We start from the raw sequence: 15000 nt of genomic DNA on the forward strand, positions 1-15000 counted from the left end.
TTTATTTTTTTATTTATTTATTTTTAATTTTTTTCCAGAGCATGTGTCGCTTTTGGGGAAAAGAACCGCATTCTGGGTGTCGCTGCCAAAAACCAGATGACCACCAACATGAAGAATACTGTGTATGGATTCAAGCGTCTATTAGGCAGACACTTCAGGTCAGTGTTAATATCTAGACATTAAGTAATATTTAGAACAAGCAGCGGATTGCTAGGATTGTAGAGATTATTATGAAAATGGATAGTGCAAGATATTTAATACTGTTTTGTAACAGAGCTTTGTGAAATGTTGTTTTTGTTGAATATTGTTTGATATTCATCCCTTTTGGTTTGGGAATTATGGAAAAAGATGTAGGAAAAGGTGAAAGCAAGAAAGAAAAATCTGTAATTCCATTATTTTTTCAGGGACCCAAAAGTGCAGGCTGAAATTGCTCCATTTCCTTACAAGACTGTTGAATTACCAGATCGAAGTGTTGGCATTGCTGTACGATACTTAAATGAAGAACAGACATTTTCAGCTTTACAAGTTACATCCATGCTTTTCACGAAGTTAAAACTAACAGCAGAACAAGCTCTTGGCATCAAGGTTAACGATGTTGTTATTGGGGTAAGTAAGATCAAAGACATTTAGAAAGTTATTTTATTGCTAATACTATGCATCACTTGAAAGAAACGTGTAATATTACGTCATTACTGGTGCCAATGTTAAAGATTAACCAGTGTAATATGTTCCTGTTTATCATGTTGAAAAATCTCGTACAGTGCATTGTCATTTACTGGAATTTATGGTTGCCAGGGTTAGTAATGTTATCTAGCAATAATTATATTAACGAGTTTTAGTATTTTGCTATTTTTTGTTTGATGAATTATCTAGGTTCATACGAGGATAGGAAAAGCAAAATGAAGATATATGACCTATGTAGCAGATCATAATCTCATGGGAAGTAATGATATAAAAAAAAAATATTGGAAATTCTTGTCATGCTTTAGGTATTGGCAACAGTTCTTGTAATATAACCTGGTCACAACAGTCAGGAGTAGGATCCTGAGCTTGGAAATAGTGATTTTCCTGGAGCTAGCACTCTTCCTGTCATGGCTCACAGATGGTATATTCCACTTTTATGTATTGGTGAAAATACTGGAAAAGCCCCCCTAAATGCCAAATGTGGCAAATCATCCTCCAAAAGTTGTGTGCATTCCCATCACCCCAACCTTCAGCCCAAATGCTCACAACTTCAAGTTTGTGTCAACTTGGACCACAGCCAAATTTTCTCATGACAGCATGTTCACAGCCTCCGGGCTAGTACAGTGGTAACGTGTCGGCCTCTCATCCGAGGGGTCGGCGGTTCGCGCCCCTCCCAGGCGGGAGAAGTTGCAATTGTCGCCTGGAGGTTACTGCTGTGGCTGGGCACCACAGCGGGTAAGGACTAAGCCGAGTCAGCACCAGATGACACACGTCGATACAGGCCAGGCTCCCCTCATGGGCATAGCCTGGGCGAGGCTCAGCTTCGCATATCGGACTTATCCTTAGCATGTTCAAATCACCCACCCCTCAAGCCCAATTTTTTCATGTGATGTTCACATCATTCACATTGTAGGGGTCAATTTTTGTTAGAAACTAAGAATTATAGCAAAATTTACTGCAATTTTTTTTGTACACTTGCAATCTATATACAGCTTGGAAATTGATACATGCTAAATACAAGTATAAATGGCCGAAAGTTGAAACATAAAAGAAATAGATTTACATTGTATTTAGAATAGTCATCAATTTTATTATTATCTGGCCAAGAAAAGGAGGTACTGGCCTCTCTTTTATCTAGGAAAAGGGGCCCATAAGTGAGAAATGGCTTGGCTACTCAAGAAGGGGTGGTTTCTCAGCAGTAATAGGGTGATAAGAAAGGATAGGTAAGACATTGTCAATGGAAGTAAATAGGTAAGATCAGGTAGGACTAGTAATTGACTCCATGGTGGCCAAACTCTTGTGGAGCCATTGTGTAAGCAAAATTAATAAAACTAAAAGGACAGTGGACGTGGCATGTATGTCATGCCATCCCACCAATGGATTAGAAATATTGCAGTGTGGGCAAGAGGATAAGGTCAGATTTATTTTTCATTAATGTAATAAAGATAGGTGGGACATGGGTATTTGGCATCTCCATCCCAATATTTTAAGAAGGTACAGTAAATTTAGAAAATTTATAAATACCTTCTAAACTATGAAGAAAAATTCATTAAACTTTCTTCTCATCTCTTAACTCAGGTTCCATGCTACTTTACTGATGCTGAACGCCGTGCCGTTTTGGAAGCCGCAGTCATCTCTGGCCTCAACGTCCTCCGACTGATGAACGAGACCACTGCCACAGCCCTGGCCTACGGTATCTACAAGCAGGACCTTCCAGCACCCGAGGAGAAGCCAAGAAATGTGGTCTTCGTAGACTGTGGTCATTCAAATCTTCAGGTAAGGAATAACTCCGGTCATAAAATACATGGGTAAAGAATTGGTAAATAATAGGTGGTGATTAAACTAGTCAACTTTAATATGGAAATACTTTTTGATATGTGAGAGGTGAGTATCAGGGTTCCAAGTAGAGGTGATCAGTGGCTTACTGTATGTCTTAAAGTAAAAGGTGATAATTGTTTGTTAGATATGAGTAATTATATGTGTTTGTATGGGTAAAAAGATATAAAAGAAAAGTTTATTCATTCCACACTGCCAACTAGTGTACATTGCATGTACAGTAGGGTTGTGAGAATACAATTGAATGCCAGGATCACATTCCTGAAAACTGGAATTCAACTGAAATGACATTAACCCCTTCACGACGGGTCACGTCTCTAGACGTCATAACAAACCACTTGAAATGTGGCGTGTGGCTGTACGCTGTGGCGGCGCGCCAAATCGCTACGTGGCGGTGATTCGGCTTGATGTACCGAACTCCCGTGCTAAAAGTCGGCGCGTTGCCATTTAGTTTTCTTCATCCGTCACCAAGTGGTTAAGGAAACCAAAGATACATTATCCTTTTTATGCCACATTGGTTTTTAAAGTTATAGCCCTTCACTTAATTGGGTTAGTCCTCAGATTGTTGATGTTCACTTGAAGTAAATGTAAACCACTCACACTGGATGACATCTAATCATGTCATACACAGTTGAGCCCACTTTAAGTTGTGGGTGGTAACTAGTTCTCTTGTTTGGCTCTGACTGATCAATGAGGATCAGTCAGGGCTGGAGTACCAGGAGGAGGAAATGCAACACGTCAACAATACCTTTCAATGCCTCCGTTACCCTTGCGCCTTGCCCACCTCTGATGCAAGGCAGAAAAGATCCTGTCCAGGTCAAGAGGGGATGCCCCACAGAACAAAACACACAGGATCATCATCCCACACTCGCAGCTGACGCAACACCTGGAGACCCTGTTGGGCCATACGATGAAGATAGCCACCACGTCTGGTAGGAAGATCGGGGACATCGTAAGGGAAAAGAGGTCAGACTCTTGGCCAGGTGTACAGCATACCTTGTGGCAACTGCAATAAAGTTTACATAGGTGAGATAGGACGAGGCCTCCACGAACAACGAATCGACCAACACAGCAGCGCCCTCCGATGACATGACACGAGGAGTGCCTTCATAGTAAATGCAGTAAATGCAAAAGGCCTTCGGCATATTCATGTACTTCCCTTCATTGTTCTACTTGAAATTTGTTCGACATGAATTCCACCAAGCGGTTTATTATGCTGCTAGGCATGGCCCAGCAGAATCGGGTTAATTAAGTTAACTGCTGATTGATGTGTGTCTTCAGATATGAGCTTTGATAATGATGTGATGCAATTATTTTAATGCTCTTACAATGTATTTATCAAGTTTATTTATCAGGTCTTCTTGTGTGGGGAATATTTTTCTTCATAAATAGTGAGCTTGTTAGTTTATACCTGTGATCAGTTGTGTTGGTGCACTTATTTCAGCAACAGCTTTAATCCTTGATAATTTGTCAGTAGTGCCATAACTTTGTATTATGTTTTGTAATGTTTGAATAGTCTTCATTTTGTTGTTGTTCATATTATTTATTTATTTATTTTTTAGCCTTTTGTACTTGATTTTCTATTATTAACATAAGTTTTCATACAGTTAAGTCATCCTTAGGAAACCTGTGACAACTGACATGTTTTGAATAAGTTTTTTCTTTCTCTAAACCTAAAGACTGAATGTTGTTAAGAGAGTCCGCTGTTTATGTATACAATGGTTAATGATGAAAAAATTACAAACATAGAGCATCATTATATGTATTTATTTTTATGTTTCAGGTGTCTGCAGTTGCATTTAATAAAGGAAAGCTCAAGATGCTTGCAACAGCAGCTGATTCTGATCTTGGTGGAAGGCAGATTGACCATCTATTAGCCACCTACTTCGCTAATGACTTCAAGACTAGATACAAGGTAATACATAGTAGATCTGAGGTTTCAAGTTGATGGTATGGTATAAATAGGTCAATAAAAATTACATGTGAAATAGTTTATTAAATAATGTATAAAGAAGAATGAGCAAGTGTTAAAACTGAAAAGAAAAAAAACATGTTATAATGGAAAATGGCATGTTTAAATGATACTGGTCAGATTCAGAAATAAGAAACATTTGCATGATTTCCCCTTGCAGGTAGATGCAACAACCAGTCCCCGTGCATGGGTCAGGCTCCTGACTGAAGTTGAGAAACTGAAAAAGCAAATGTCAGCAAACTCTACAGATCTTCCTATTAACATTGAGTGTTTCATGGATGATAAGGATGTTAGTGGTAAACTAAATAGGTATGCATAAGACAAGTGGTATGTTTTTATTTTTTCAATGAAATTTTAAGCATAAACAAGGGGGAAAAAATTGTGCATTAAGAGTACCTAAAGTTTTTATTTATCTGGTTTTATTTGGTTTTCCTCTGGTCTTGTAATTATTTCACTACAAATGCTCTCAAGAAAACTTATTCAAAGCCCTAGATTTTACTTAGTCTTTGGCATTTTGTTTTGACTTGTCATTTTGTCATAAGACATAGAAACCTAATTTAGGTCTTCTGTTCATTGTGTTTGTGAAATTAATACTAAGCCTCTGCATTTAGGACTGCCATGGAAAGCATGGCTGAGTCGCTGTTCAATCGTGTTGAGATCACGCTGCAGACATGCCTGGCTGATTCCAACCTTAGGCTAGATGACATCTATGGGGTTGAAGTTGTTGGCGGATCAACCCGTATCCCAGCCATTAAGCAGTTGATTGAAAAAGTGTTTAGGAAAACCGCCTCGACTACACTCAACCAAGATGAAGCAGTGGCAAGAGGATGTGCACTGCAGTGTGCAATGCTCTCCCCTGCTTTTAAGGTTAGTTAAAATTGATTTATTAGTAGATAAATTTGTTATTTTGGTTCTCTAAACTGCTGGTACATGGGCACAGTTTGCTCCATTTGCACACTGTCACTATCTGTATTACTATGGATTTTTTTTTTTTTTAATATTCAATTTTTGGAAAGTTGATACATTGTGGTATTTCATTTTTTTTACTTGTCTCTTTGTCAGATGCCACATTGTGCCGCCTTCATTACAGATAATTGTTAATGTAGTTAAGAGTCATGTTATACTTCCCTTTACAAGGAACAATGTGTAATTGTACCACTTTTAGCATATTTCTTTTTTTATATTCCCTAGAATTATGTGCATTTCCCCAAAATGGTATAATAATTGGTTATCTATTCCTCTCTGTATATTTGCTTTTCAGATAATCACATAAAATGCTGTAAGAAAAGTCAGCTTTCAGCTTTAGGTTAATGAGTACAATTTGACCATGATGATAGATATCAAGATATAAATGAACATGAAGTCAGAAATGCTTGTATTAACACTTACAGATATGAGAATTATATATTATATAAATGCATTACAATAGAAAATGAAATTGTATAAACTACTGGTTGGATGAATCAGTCGAAGATCTGTAAAAGGAGAACTAGATACCTACTGGTGAATTTGTGATCTGGAATAATTATTGAATTACAAACTGCATAGACTTTTCTTTATTGCTTGTACAATATTATTAACCCATTATTGTTGGGAATATGAAATGTCCACAGTCATTTTGTTTTGTGAATTGTCTTTGAGTCCTCAGTCATCAAAGAATCAGTTAGTAGGCCCACCTGTGACCACCCGATTTCCTTTCCTCAATTTTTTTTTTTCCAATGCTATAAATATCCGTATTATTGTAATTGATGACATTATGATTACTATAATGTTATTAACAGTATTGGTAGCAATAGAGAATAGAAAATATTATTTCAGAATATCTAGGAAAAGGGTTAACAGATAAGAGGTAGGGCTAGTAATCAGTGACGAAATACTTAAGGAGCCATCTATGTATAAACATAATAAATAAACTAAAGTCACCATGGACACATGATATACTGTACATAAAGGGGCTATTTTCAGTGGCAATGGCTTAAGAGAGAAGTGAAACCTTGATGACTTTGAAAATATAAAGGAACATAGAGGGATTATATATAAGAGGTCAGCGAATAATGTAGCAGGAGGGAGGCTGAGTCAGTGCCTCTGAATTGGGACAAGAAAAAGAAAAGAATGTATGATGTTCCAAGTCCATAAAATCTTTTATGGTTTTCCTGTAACCTATTAAAATCAGTGTATTCATTTATCATCTTGTCTTCAAAAGGAAGAATATTGTAATTGTATATATTAGTGTATTGTTGTGAAATGGAATACTTACTTTCAGGTGCGAGAATTCTCAATAACAGACGTGCAGCCATACAGTATTCGATTAGTTTGGCAGGATGAGTCTGGCCAGGAAGGTGATATGGAAGTGTTCCCAAAGAATCATCAGGTAAGACTGGTTTGTTATTATTGCAAGGCTTATGTGTGAAGATAGATATATTTAACCCTTCAATGACGGTATCAGAAATCTCTCGGCGTCACTGACTCCGGTGACTTCTGGCAACCGCCTTGCCATGGCTACATGTTGTGGAACTTTCTGCTCGACTCACTTTAGCTGTACTCTGTGTGATGAGTCGGTTAGTTATGATGCTATAGGCATGGCCCGGCAGTTACTGGTTAAGGATTAAAACAGGAAGTTAGAACAAACTGTTGATCATCAGAATACTCAGACTGAAGGGTGTTACTCATTCTTGTAATAATCATGTTATTGATGTCATTATGCCATCATTCTCCCTAATATTTGCCTGGTTTGAAAGAGATGAGACTGCTTTGATCAGACTTTTCCTGTAGTTTCAGTGCATTTGGTAAATATGACTTTCTTTTTCCTTTTTTTATTATTCTCATTATTTTTTTTTTTCCCCTTATCTTTAGGTACCATTCTCTAAGATGCTGACCTTCTACCGCCGGGAACCATTCACACTTCAGGCTCAGTACACTGACCCCGCCTCTTTCCCAGATCCTATTATTGGCAATTATACGATACAGAAAATCGCTCCAGGACCAGAGGGAGAGTGCCAAAAGGTAAGCCCTGTTGTACTTAATGTCTCTAGATGTTTATTTGTAGAGTGCCATTTATATGAAGTGCGTGAAAGTGAGATTTCTGTATCTTCTATGGTATTTTGTAATAGATTGATAATAGTTTAGGTTTTGAGAGAAAAAATATATCTGTCTGTATTCAGGTGTTTGAATTTTTTGCACATGATTTCACATTTCTTTGAAAATTGCAGGTTAAGGTGAAAGTCAGGGTCAATTTGCATGGTCTCTTCACCATAGCTTCAGCAACACTGACTGAGAAGAAGGAGGCAGTGGAGGAACCTGCAGAAACTATGGAAACAGAGGAAAAACAGAAGGTAAGCTTGAAGTATTAACATGGGTGTCTGACACAAAAGATGAGGAAAACTTTGATTGTACTCTGTAATAATGAATGGAGTGAACAATGAAAAAAATGTGATACGTATTTCTAAAATTCTTTTTTATAGGTACTCATACGTATTTTTTCCCACTATTCAGAATTCTGGGGAAGGTGATGCAGCAGCTCAAGGATCAGAGAATCAGAAAACCCCAGAACAGGAAGGTGCTCCGGATCAGGTAAGTTTTTTTCTCTGTGTATTATCATGTTAACCCTATACTTTTGAGTAATGTAAATCGGTTAATTACTTTGGGTTTTCATGTTCCCTGTTGTTAGGGTAGGAGTAAGTAGTATTGCTTTCCTTTTCAAGATCTTGTGTTGATATAGTGAGCTTGATTTTATCATAATTGCATCCATTTAACTTGTATTAATTTGATCTAGATTGTGTTAAAGTATTTATAATTCCGAGTCTTGCCAGTAGTCGGAAGAAAGTCCCCAAATGTACAAAGTTTTCCAGTAGTACTTATCCTTGCCTCTCCTCTTACCAAATAGAAAATGGATACTGACAAACAAGCAGAAGGAGCAGCACCAGCAAAGGTGAGTTTTCTGTTTGTATGTTGCCAAATGTGAAGAAGTTGCAGAAATCTGTATGAGTTCCACTTGTAATTTAGACGACTTGAGACATAGAATCTGCACAACGGCAACTACAACTTTATTTACTTTGGAACATGCTCTTTGAATAACTGTGTGGATGTGTTCAAAAGCTGAACATTGACTGCAGAGTTCAAGTAATACTGAGCCACAACATTTCTCTTTGAACCAAAACAGAATGAAGGTGGGGAGAAGAAGGTCAAGAATGTCATGAAAACTGTAGAGCTTCCCATCAATGAAGTCAATAAGTCGCATAGTGCCACTGACATGAACAATTTGGTGGAGAGAGAAGCTCAGATGGTCCAGGGAGATAAGCTAGAGAATGAACGAATTAATGCTAAGGTAAGTGTGAATATACTGGATTGATTATATATCAGAAAGCATTATTGTCTTATTTTTTTACGACTTAAAAGCAGTAGATTACTATTTGTTTCCTTATGAAAAAGAAATCTTAATATTATCTTCTCTGTGCTCAGAATGCTGTGGAAGAATATGTGTATGACATTAGGAGTCGTATTTATGAAGAATTGGAAAAGTATATTAGTGAAGGCGATAGAGAGAAGTTAGGCCGTATGTTGGAAGATACCGAGAATTGGCTCTATGAAGATGGTGAAGACTGCAAGAAGCAAGTCTACTTGGATAAATTAACAGAACTAAAGGTAAGGCTTGAGTTGTGAAATGATTAAGTATATTTTGAAATTATAAAGGTTGTGTGAGGGTTTTCTGATAAGTTGTTATAATTTTGGAGTACACAAAATGCATGCATGGGTAATATGTTTTTTCAGATTTAAAGAAGCAGATTCATGTAACGTTTTCATTGTACAGTAAATGTTTCACTGTTTTTTGCAATAAATGTTTTAAATTATATCTGACAAAATTGTTTTACCCCAGAAACATGGTGAGCCGATCAAGGACAGGAAGCGAGAACGAGAAGATCTCCCCAGGGCATTTGAAAGCCTATTGAGTTCCATTCAGCTGGCACGCAAGGCAACAGAACAGTTCCGTAATGGAGAGGAGAAGTATAGTCATCTTGAAGCAGCTCAGGTGGAAAAGGTAATAAAGTAAAAAAAATCTTATCCAAGATTGTATTTATTGTTATTATTATTATTATAATTAGTCTAATGTTGTTTTGTTCTTACTATTGTTATTATTATTATTATTATTATTATTATTATTATTATAGAAAAAAAAAGTGCAGCCATATTAGTTTTAGAACCAGTAGGATTGTCTTTTTTAATGTTTCACCTCTATGATCCAGATGATGTGACTATCACATCATGAAAACATTTGGCTTGAGTGGCAGGATGATAGGAATGCCTCATCATGACTGCAAAAAGGTCTTGGAAAGTCATTAGACGCAGTGTGCAATTAGGAAGGGGCTTTTGCAATACTTCCATAGATAAACGAGTGTGAAATGTACCTCCTGTGAACTACTGGATGAGTGTCGGCTCCATGGACGGATGCCATTTCCATGCTCTAATGACAAATAACAAAATTTTGCTTATTATTATTATTATTACACTGAGTTATGGACTACCTAGAGAGATAATATGGAATCTTTATAAGGAAAACAGTATATTACCATCTGGATAAAGCAAATCAAATAACAAATATAGACATTAGAAAATGGCAAAAAAGTTGGAAATGCTTATGCAGAAAGAGAAAACAATTGTAAAAGGTAGGTTTGTAGTCTTTTCACTGTACATAAGTGTTTGTGTGTGCCTGGCCTGTCAGAGAGGCCTAATGCCCTTATTTTGGTCCACGTGTGGGCAGTGAAGCATCCGGATTCAAGGGGTCGATTATGGCCAGTTGTGTTTAGTTTAGTATGATTTTTCAATAATAGAATTTGTTATTTTTGTAACAGTAGTGTAACAAATCAAAGAGGATAAACTATCAGCAAAGTAAATGTTAACCTTGCCCATTTTCCCCTCCCCTTTCAGGTTGAGAAGGCAATTACTGAGAAGCAAGAATGGGTAGACAAAAATATGGGAGCATCTGTATCGACTCCTCTGCATGTAAACTTGCCAATTTCTGCCAATCAAGTCAAGTCAGAGAAGGGAACCTTTGAAGCTTTGGTTAATCCAATTATTAACAAGCCAAAGCCCAAACCAAAGGTAAGTTTCTTTTATATATTTATTGTCTTTTGATAGGTTGAATAATATTTATAGCTGCTTTGGGATTTCTTTTTTTGTGAATGGCATTACTTTGAAATCTCTACAGGGTGATTGCAGTTGATTTTAAGATCTTATGATCTGTTAAATGAAGATCATATTGACAAAAACATTCATGAAATCTGAACTTCACAGGTGGAGGAACCACCCCCAGCAGAGAAGAAAGAAGGAGAGGAGGACAAGAATGCGGGAGAACAGACTAATGGCCCTAAGAACAATGAGCAGCAGCAGTCCAGTGAAAAGCCAACAGAACCAATGGATGTTGATTAATGCGATATCATGGATATGGGAAGTTACAGGGATTAGCAAAGGCTGCTCTTCTGCAGTACTGCCCGAGAAGAAATGTGTTGACGTCAAGACATGGGATTCCCTGAATAATGCTTTGTTTGTAATGTTTTGTTTGATAAGTTGCAGGGTTACCTTCCATTTACGAACAGTATAGCATTGACAACAGCACCTAATCTCATCATTTCAAATCTTGATCTTAATCACCGCTTAATTCTTAGTGTGAACATAAGGTCATACTATGTCAAGTAGAGTAGAAATTGCAGATCATGAAATACCAATTGATTACGATGTCAATGTCATGAGGGTATGTACCACTGCTTGAATTGAATTAGGCATTGGCCTAGGGCTTTATGTCCAGGTATAGTTTTTTTTTTTCCTCTCTCTCTTTTTATATATATTTTTTTCCTCAAACTTTTTATGTATTGAGGGATTCTGGTGATACAATGTGCCCCTGTCCATAGTAACTGGTAGGTGTAGCAATGACTTTATAAAGTATAGCACATAGTTAAGTTAGTAGAGTGGATGTCATAGCAATGACTATGTCAGAAGAAGCATTATTAATATTTGTACATAATCATACCCTCTGCTAGACATAGATCTCTAACTTCATATTGAAGTTTTTCTTCTTTTTTTGAGTCAGGATCAATTAAGTTGTCAGTCTACGGTATCAGGCTTCTCATGTATTGCTGTATGTGTAAAATCATCTCATTGTCTGATTTGAAAGCTCATGTTCTTCAAGCAAGAAAGATTTATTCAATAAGACTGTCCAGTAAAGCATTGGAGTTTTATTTCTTTGTCTTTGTCCATGAGATCAGTGAAGATTTTCTTTTTTTTTAAATTTTTATTTTACATTTCCAATTTTGTTTGATACTTCATAAGATTTATTTAACAGTGATGTTGAAGTGGAAAAGTCCTGCTAGTAAAGAGCATATTAGTTTTCACTACACAAGTTAAAGGAAAGAGAGTGAGTTACAAGGCCTCACTGATCACTTGCTGTAATCATTCCACTGTATCTGCTTCTGTGAATGACTGTCTCAAATAGTAAGGATAAACCAACTTCATCAACTGAGTCTCATTACGACCTTTTCTTTCACCAGTGGTAGATAGGGGGTTGGGAAAGTAACATAAAACATCTATAAAAGCAGAGAAAAGAAGAGGGTGTATAAGACGTGTCACCAGGATTTGTTTCTTTAGTGAAGTGTTTGATTTGTTGTTATAAAGCTCCTTCTGTGCCATCAGTTATCATGTCTAAATTGAATAGTAAAATCTAAAGAATTACTACAATATGGTTTGAATGGAAGTTAAGATTTGGAGAGACGCTATAGAAGATGGTCTGCAAGTATGACAATACTACTAAACTTAATATGCTTGGTATGTAAAATAAAAAATCAGGTATAAACATTTGTAGAGGTTTGATTAAAATTATCCCTTAATTTCTTTATTTTTTTTTTTGCTGCACTGATTAAAGACATTTTTATTGTTATTCACAAAATAGAATGTGGGTGTAATCTTGTTAAAATCTGAAATTGCCTGCTTTTACAAGATTCTTTATGCAAATGAATATTTTCCACTAGAAATTGTACAATAGTTGGACTTGAATGTGTAATAATAAAAAGGCTTAAGATCAAGCTGAACTTAAGTAAACGCTGAATTTGTTTATTTATCGTCTAAAAATACAAAATGAGAAGAGAGGGAAGAACAAATCCTTTCAGAAGAAACTATTTACCGAATGGTAAGAATACTGTGTTTAGGAAAGAGAATGAGATGGTAACCTTGTGTGCTGAGACTTGCCCAAGAACAAGACAATTCCATCTCGCAGGAGACACTGGAAGCCACAGATGCTTGTCGTGCGGCTCGACTGTCAGGGGATCGCAACTTGCACCGCTCTCTGTTGCGCAGGACTAGGTCACTGTTGAGAAGGGATAAGGAACAGTTTATCAGTAGTCTTGCAGAGGAGGTCGAAAGCCATTTCCTTGTAAATGACCTTCGTCCTGCCTACCAAGCTCTGAGAAAGCTGAACTCCAAGCCCCCCTCACAGACGACTGCAGTCCGCTCAGCAAGTGGCCAGATAATCTCAGATCCTGATGGGGTGCGTGTGCGTTGGGCTGAGTATTTTGAGCAGTTGTATAAATTTTGATCCACCAACAGTTAACATGGATGCGGGTAATGTTGAGACTCCTCTGCCAGATCCACCCATCAGCGAGGATCCACCCTCCCTGACCGAAATCAGGGGGGCGATCTCCAAGCTAAAGAGTGTTAATGCAGCAGGTGTTTGTGGCATCCCAGCCGAATTGTTAAAGGCTGGTGGAGAACCTATGGCAAGGGGCTTGCATGCAGTCCTGTCTGCCATCTGGCAGACTGGTACCTTTCCCCCTGACCTGCTGAGGGGTGTGGTCATCCCCCTCTGGAAGGGGAAAGGGGATCGGTGGGACTGCAGCAATCACCGAGGCATTACACTACTCAGTGTACCAGGCAAGGTACTCGCGCACATCTTACCGAGACGTATCAGGGACCACCTGTTGAGGCACCAAAGACCGGAGCAATCTGGTTTCACTCCTGGTAAGTCCACAATAGACCGCATCCTGGCGCTTCGAGTCATTATAGAGCGCCGTCGTGAGTTCGGACGTGGGCTGCTCGCAGCCTACATCGATCTCAAGAAGGCGTTTGACACGGTGCATCGCGAATCTCTCTGGGAGATCCTGAGACTAAGAGGAATTCCAATAAGGATTATTGGACTAATAGCAAACCTGTATACAGGCACTGAAAGTGCTGTAAAGTGTGGTGGGGGCCTGTCGAGCTTCTTCCCTGTTAGTTCAGGTGTGAGGCAAGGCTGTGTTCTTGCACCAACACTTTTCAACACTTGCATGGATTGTATACTGGGTAGAGCTACTGTCCAAAGTCACTGTGGAGCAACTCTGGGCAATATCAAGGTTACAGACCTTGACTTTGCCGATGATGTTGCCGTACTCTCTGAATCTCTGGAAACCCTTGTGGCGGCTCTTGATGCATTTAGCAATGAAGCGAAGCCCTGGGGTTAGAGGTTTCCTGGACCAAGACCAAGATCCAGGATTTGGGGGGCCTGCTAGGAGACCCTGTCCAGTCGTTACGTGCTTGCAGTGAAAACATCGAAGTCACAAAGAGCTGTATATACCGCGGTAGTGCATTTCACGACTCTGGGCTGTCAGACCAGGAAGTCAGTAGACGGATTGGCCTGGCAGCAGAGAGACCGGTACAGGACCTGTTACTTGCACAATCCGTGATCGCCAACTCAGGCTATATGGCCACTTGGCTCGACTCCCACAGGATGATCCTGCCCATCAGGTTGTCTCTGTCCGAGACAACCTTGGGTGGAGGAGGCCTGTGGGACGACCGAGAAGGTCGTGGCTTGGGCAGACCGATCAAACCTGTCGTGAGGAACTAGAAATGGGCCGGGCCCATGCCTGGCGGCTCGCCATGAGGGATCCTCGTAGGTGGAAACGAAGGGTGGATGCGGCTATGCGCCCCTGCCGGCGTTAGCCCCAAAATGATGAATGATGAATGATACTAGACCGAATTTTCTCCTGTACTGACGACGGTCACTAGCAAGGTCTATTAGTAGTTTTTTTGTAATGTATGGTTGAGCGGTATTTTGATATGCCTGAAAAATCCGATCAATTTGCAGGTAGAGAGCATTCTCAAGATTACCTAGATTTAATAAGTGGAGCTGTTGAATTCACGAAAAAATAGTAAGATGTGTGTGTTAGTGTTTGCTGAGTTTGTTCAGTGTGATATTTAAATGTAAAAGTACACTGGACAGCGATACTCTTATCAATGGAAAATCGCATGCAATATGCAAAAAAGCAAACCCAGCAAGAGGCATGCTGTAAAATGTAGATGTCGCAACGCTGATAACAGGATGCGGGTCGACATTAAGCTACTGGCCCTTATGAGAGTGCGATGCAGGTGCCCGATGACAAAAAACAACAACGCGGGAAACGGGCGCATGTCTAATGTGGAAATCCAAGCCTCCGGGAAAGAATTCCGGAGCCGGGTACTCGCTTACGGCGGCGTTACAGATACAAGGAGCC

The 15000-nt window shown here is 38.7% G+C and overlaps 1 protein-coding gene across 1 annotated transcript in view; it reads left to right on the forward strand.

Moving 5' to 3' along the window:
• The window catches only part of LOC125027101 (heat shock 70 kDa protein 4-like), a 29684-nt gene extending 17100 nt beyond the window's left edge, over positions 1-12584 (forward strand). The window contains exons 2-17 of the mRNA XM_047615917.1: positions 39-158; positions 405-606; positions 2263-2460; positions 4304-4435; positions 4653-4801; positions 5104-5359; positions 6756-6863; positions 7346-7495; positions 7702-7824; positions 7985-8062; positions 8376-8420; positions 8652-8816; positions 8951-9133; positions 9366-9527; positions 10415-10588; positions 10781-12584. Coding sequence (XP_047471873.1) covers positions 39-158; positions 405-606; positions 2263-2460; positions 4304-4435; positions 4653-4801; positions 5104-5359; positions 6756-6863; positions 7346-7495; positions 7702-7824; positions 7985-8062; positions 8376-8420; positions 8652-8816; positions 8951-9133; positions 9366-9527; positions 10415-10588; positions 10781-10915 — 2380 coding nt within the window. The 3' untranslated portion in view covers positions 10916-12584. The remainder of the gene's footprint in view (positions 1-38; positions 159-404; positions 607-2262; positions 2461-4303; positions 4436-4652; positions 4802-5103; positions 5360-6755; positions 6864-7345; positions 7496-7701; positions 7825-7984; positions 8063-8375; positions 8421-8651; positions 8817-8950; positions 9134-9365; positions 9528-10414; positions 10589-10780) is intronic.
• The last annotated feature ends 2416 nt before the right edge of the window (positions 12585-15000 follow it).

This window comes from Penaeus chinensis, chromosome 7 (genome assembly GCF_019202785.1).
Source record: "Penaeus chinensis breed Huanghai No. 1 chromosome 7, ASM1920278v2, whole genome shotgun sequence".
In the NCBI taxonomy this organism is placed as follows: Eukaryota; Metazoa; Arthropoda; class Malacostraca; order Decapoda; family Penaeidae; genus Penaeus; species Penaeus chinensis.